At 41.1% G+C, this 6,189-nt stretch overlaps 1 protein-coding gene across 1 annotated transcript; it reads right to left on the minus strand.

Annotated features, from left to right (window-relative positions):
* Positions 1-3,553: 3,553 nt before the first annotated feature.
* Positions 3,554-5,945, minus strand: LOC308097014 (uncharacterized protein). Its single transcript, XM_080444570.1, has 2 exons — positions 5,905-5,945; positions 3,554-4,357 (listed from the first exon to the last, which is right to left on the minus strand). Exon 2 carries the CDS (start codon positions 4,349-4,351, stop codon positions 3,791-3,793), a length of 561 nt encoding a protein of 186 aa, XP_080300696.1. The 5' UTR covers positions 4,352-4,357; positions 5,905-5,945; the 3' UTR covers positions 3,554-3,790.
* Between the last annotated feature and the right edge of the window lie 244 nt (positions 5,946-6,189).

Here is a 6,189-nt window from a genome sequence, read left to right on the forward strand (position 1 = left end):
GCTACTTTTGTGTGACACTGTATGACAATAGGGCATTCATTTATGATGAAAAAGCATTAAAAGTTGCAATATGGGATACAGGGTTTCTTCCTAACAGCAAAGATATGTAGTAGAGATGTGCGGATGGCCTCTCATGGTCATCTGAATCCGCATGTACAAATTAATTATCCACCCGTTATCCAACCGCAATAATTATTTTATCCAATTTAAATATCCGCACCAACCGTTTCTCCCGTATGTCAAAATATTATTATTTTCTGGTATTCCCCGTTAGTTTTAGTGGGCTATTAGTTGTGCGATGCGATCACAAAATGCTTTGATTTAGCCTATGGAATGTCGGTGTGTCTTTTTTCTTTTTTTCAAACCGGTGCTGCGCTGACAGACGGCATCCAACATACAGGCGTCCAACACATGCGGCATCCAACCGGTTGGATGCCGCAACGGTTGGATTCCAGCCTACAGAGAGCACTGCTCTGCTGTGCTACTGCTTGGTGTGGATATGTTACGGCCATGGTTGAACCCCTGTGGATTGATCTGCGACGTGTTTTTGTTGGCTGTTTTTGCCGAGTTTATATACCGTCACCTATTCCAAATAGCGGGCCACTTCCGTCTAATGGTACGCTTGCTTTCACATTGCAGCGTACCGTACCCGAAAACGCATGATCCGGATCCGAAACTGCCTCCGGAGGTGGTTTCGGGAACGGAACGGTTACCCGTTTCGCGGGTCGATTCGCTACATTCACACTAGCCAAGCGGTCTGGAGTGCGCACCTGGGACCTGAGTGTGAAACGGCTCTAAGACTCTCGTAGATTGAAAATGTCAGAATCATAAAATACATCTATGAGAGTCGTATTCTACGGCTAGGTGCGTTCGGAAATGTGCACCGGGAGCGCACTCAAGTTATTGGCCAGTGCGCTCAGTGCTATAATATATCCGAACGCACACATGATAAAAAAAGTATAAACAAAACCTCAGAAAGAAGAAAACAAACCTACACCAGGGGCGATTTTTTCATGCGAATAATATATATATATTTTTTAAACCTTATAAATAGTCAGGGGATATTAGCAGAAGAATTTCCAATCTTGGAATAAATTCCTTACCAAAAAAAATCTTCACCAATGTGTTTGTAAAGGTGTCTAGTAACACATCTCACAAAGACTGAAATGCAGTTTCCCTAGGAGAATTTTTGACAGCTGCTGAAAGTTGGGGTACCCACCATTTCCCTGCATTTCCATGCAGGGCAAAAAAAATCAAATTTTAATTCTGTTTTAAGTAGCATGTGAGGGGTCAAACTAGGGTGTTTTTATGATTCTGAATCCATTGCAAGCATTTGTTTTGCACCAAAACCACTCCTTGGGATAAAAACAGCCCAATCTCAATGGGCTTTTTACACAAAAAGTATACCTGGAAAAGGATGGCTATGGCCGTTTTTAGCCCAAGGAGTGGTTTTGGTGCAAAACAAATGCTTGCAATGGATTCAGAATCATAAAAACACCCTAGTTTGACCCCTCACATGCTACTTAAAACAGAATTAAATTTTGATTTTTCTTTTCCCTGCATGGAAATGCAGGGAAATGGTGGGTACCCCAACTTTCAGCAGCTGTCAAAAATTCTCCTAGGGAAACTGAATTTCAGTCTTTGTGAGATGTGTTACTAGACACCTTTACAAACACATTGGTGAAGATTTTTTTTGGTAAGGAATTTATTCCAAGATTTTTTTAATATCCCTTGACTAAAAGTCAATGCAAGCTTCCACATCCGTTTCGCAGAGCGAAAAAGCGTCTTTTATTTATTCGGACCGCATCCGAATTTTGCGTATATTCGCATAATCGCTGGTGTGTAATGACACTTTTTTTCTGTTTCTGTCCTTCTGCTTCCAGTCATTTAATCAAAAGCTGCGCATTTTCCCCTTTTATCTCATCTGTTCTTCCCTCCCACTGTTCACTCTGTCTGTCTGTCTGTCTGTCTGTCTGTCTGTCTGTCTCTCCCTCTCTTCTCTCTCTCTCTCTCTCTCTCTCTCTCTCTCTCTCTCTCTCTCTCTCTCTCTGGAATATGATATTTAGACTGCCATGCAGGGGGGGGGGGGGGGGGGGGCGTTTTAACCCAGCAACCCTATGTAAATTACGCCACTGCTGAAAAACGTCCCAGCACAACAGTAACGTAACTAATAATTGGGCCGCGCGACCCGGAAATTACCGTAATAATCCTAAAACGGCCCACCGGCCGTCTGGCGGCCCGTAAATGACGCGGCCGTTCTGGAATTTTCCCGAATTTCCCAGTGGCCAGCACGTCCCTGCTGCCATGTCAACAGTTTAGTGAAACTGAGCAAATTGAGTCTATGTAGGATCTGTAAAAGAGAGTCATCAGGGACCTGTCAACATGAAACTTAGGCGCAGAAAAGGCGTTACGGAACTCTCCTAGAAGACATGAAAAGTTAGATTGTTATTGATTAATGAACCAAGGTATTTGTACCTGACAATTGGTTCTACCTCTTGACCCTCAGTGATGGTGCTCTGAATGAAAGGACCATTATGTCTTATGTCTTTGATACATTGAGTTGAAGGAGTTTGTTTTTGCACCAGTTTCAAAAATAATCAACCACAGGGCCATGAATGATTCATCGTCATGGTCAAATTGTCAATCTTCACGATATATCGGTTATCAAATTGGCCTGACAGTCATATATAATATAGATGAGTAATTACAGAACACAGCCCTGGGGTGAAGCAGAGCTCACCTGACATGCTCTCATTCAATTCATCCAATCAACACAACTAGAGTCAACACCAAAGTAGTTTACAGAGTTCATCCACAAACAGGCGGGGTTGAATGGTGTTGAAAGATGATGAGAAATCTACAAACAGCTTGGCATGATTCTGAATAAAAGATCAGGCAAGGTGACAGTAGCGTCCTGTACACCCTGACACTCCTATATGCAAACAGAACATGAACAGATAAGGATCTTTCGAAACAATAGATTCAGGGGGCTTATTTATCAACTGTCAGAGTCCTTATCATTACTTTTAATGACATGTAAAAGAGGTCACAGGTCAGTGCAACACTATGCAGACATTGGTCCAGGTCTGGGCTTTTATCCCTAGACTGGCCTTTGTAGACAGACCTTTTATCTCAGTCATTCATTTTGATCATCTGTTCTGCTGGTTACAGACAGTGTGTAAATCTGCCATGAACCATGCCATATACTTAGGAAGTCCATATACTAGAAAGGTCATGGAATTGCATATATATATATATATATATATATATATATATATATATATATATATATATATATATATATATATATGTGTGTGTGCGTGTGCGTGCGTGCGTGCGTGCGTGCGTGCGTGTGTCCATATGGACAACATAAAGAAAGCTATTCTCAGAATAGCTTTCTTTATAGTATTCTGCATTCAAATAGACATTTATTATATAAATACATAATGATACAAACCAATAACAGAGGTAGGTTATATGAAGGAAATAATTATGTTTAATTAATCATTGTTACAGTAAATAGGTTTAATTAATCACTGTTAACGTAAGTACGTATGCTTAATTAATCACTGTTAACGTAAGTACGTATGCTTAATAAATCATTGTTTCAGAGCACTCATCTATCTTTGCATGATCGTCTCGAACTTCAACAATTTCAATGCTTTAAAGAACAAAAACCTAACCAATAAAAGCCAATTAGGCCAATTTATTACCACAAGCAATCCTGAATAGCAGGTTTGAATAGAAGTAATAAGAGAGTAAAAAGTGGAGAAGAGAAAACGGATCATTTCTAACTCCCCTCCTCGTCTTTGTACTCAGAATCAGCATCAGAATCAGAATCAGAATCCTCTCTGAAGGTGATCTTAAGGAACATCTCAGAGTTCTCACTCCACCTGTGCTTGGCCCTCAGATTGAGATCATTGCTGAGCCACTTGTACTTTCCCTGGTTCTTCCCCACATAGTCCACATTGCACTTCAGCTCGGACATCTCATTTTTATCGGACACAATGTGTTTGATGTTGGTCGAGTCCTGTCTTGTCACTACGTTTGAAACCTCAATACCGGCAGAAACACCAACAGTAGCTTTTGTTAGTGGACCGGTACCTTCAGCAGAAGCGCTAACCCCCCCTTCCACCGTGACAGCGCTCTCTGTTTCCTGTGTGTTGCCACTCTCACATGACTTCACGTTCCTCTTGAAGGTGATGATTCCTCCGCAACCCGCCGGGGTCCCTGAACACCTCTCTATACGGATCATGCCGGGTTCCTCCGCCGCCACCTCGCCGCCATCCAGCACCGGCTGCCCGTGGTCTAGGCTGGTCGGGTGGTTGATGATCACCATAGCGTTGCCCATTCTAGACTTTAAACAAAAAGATAACAGTTTGAATCTGACCAATAGCTGGGAGCAGTGTTGATTTCGATCGACTAAAACTACGACGAAAAATGTTCATCGACTACCTTTTTTCACTTACGAAAAAGCAATAAAAACGAATTAAAAATTAAGCTGTGATGACTAAAACTATGACAAAATATATTGACAATTTCGTCAACAAATAAAAACTAGACAAAAATGTTTGGGAGGGACTATAGTGGAGAAGAGATTCAGTAGAACTAAGACAAGTCATCTTGGCTGCACGCGGGTGTCACAGACCGAAATTAGCCGATCTACAAGCTCACAACGCGTCGCAGCACGTTGTGAGCGTCACGCTCATAGCCTCTAGCGTCACGCGCATAGCCTCTATTGGAGAGGATCCAATCAACACAACTAGAGTCAACACCAAAGTAGTTTACAGAGTTCATCCACAAACAGGCGGGGTTGAATAGTGTTGAAAGATGATGAGAAATTGTCGGGAATAATAGGGGGTCCTTGGTCCCCAGTAGTATATTAGATTGGTAGAATGAAGGCACTCTCAAACTTGAAGTAAGTTATAATAGGAAAGGTTTATTACAGCAAGCTCCAGCGATACAGCAAACAAGGTCGTCGCAATATTCTCTGACTCTAACTCTAACTCTAAACCATATATATCTTTTGGACTTTCCCAATGCTTCCTCCTCTCATTAGTTATTTCCCATTATCTCATTCTCACTGTCTCTAATTATTATTGCTCAACATTCGCTCTCCTCTGCTGTCCCAGCGGACCGCAGAGGAGAACACAACATGTTATTGTCACTCATGCTCTTTCCCGTTATGTCCCCGAGATCACGTCCCCGATCACCCTGACTTCACCTTATTGCTCAGTCAATACTCTTATTTCTCATCCAATTCTGCCCCCTCCCTTTCTCTTCTCCTGATTAGCCGACTCAGCTTGTCTAACTCTGGGCAAACGCTATCATGTGGAATGTTTTGCTGTGTACTCCCCAATACAGCTCTTCTTAATTAATACAGTTTAATGTCCCAATCTCTCCATCTCTCTATTTCTCCCTGTACCTCCTGTAAAGCCTTTAAGCTGTGTCTTGCACCCACAAAATCTACAAACAGCTTGGCATGATTTTGAATAAAAGATCATGCCAGGTGGCAGTAGCGTCCTGTACACCCTGCCCTCCTATATGCAAACAGAACATTAATATACTGTACGATACAATAACCGTCTTTTAAAACATTAAATTCAGGGGGCTTATTTATCAACTGTCAGAGTAGGACTGCTGATTTTATATATATATATATATATATATATATATATATATATATATATATATATATATATATATATATATATATATATATATATATATATATATATACACACACACACACATTATTTTCAGGATACAAATTGAAGTTCCCAAAAAGTGTATGCTTTTCAATCAATTATTCACTGTTGTCAAAATAAACATCCCTTTCAGAACTCTCTAAAACTGGTTTTAAATATTTGGATGTAAATGTTACTCTAAAGATTGTTGCCTTACCAGTGGTGTCTGGCTGCTCTGTTCTGTGATGTAATCTGGTTGAGTTCAGCTGCTGATGAGAAAAGTAGAGATGCTCCTGTGTTTTTATAGCCTCCTGCATCCTGTACACGTACATGATGTGGGAGGAGAATAGGGTTGGACCAATACAAGCAGAGTTGTTTGCAACTGAATCTGACTCCATGTTATTCATCAGCTGTTAGAGTTCACAGTTATCATTGTCTCACTTACACGATAGGTTTGATTGATTGCCGTGTGTCTTATGTTTGGATGCCTCCCCTCGTGTTT

The sequence above is a fragment of the Gymnoscopelus braueri genome (genome assembly GCF_963280865.1).
Source record: "Gymnoscopelus braueri genome assembly, chromosome: 12".
NCBI lineage: Eukaryota > Metazoa > Chordata > Actinopteri > Myctophiformes > Myctophidae > Gymnoscopelus > Gymnoscopelus braueri.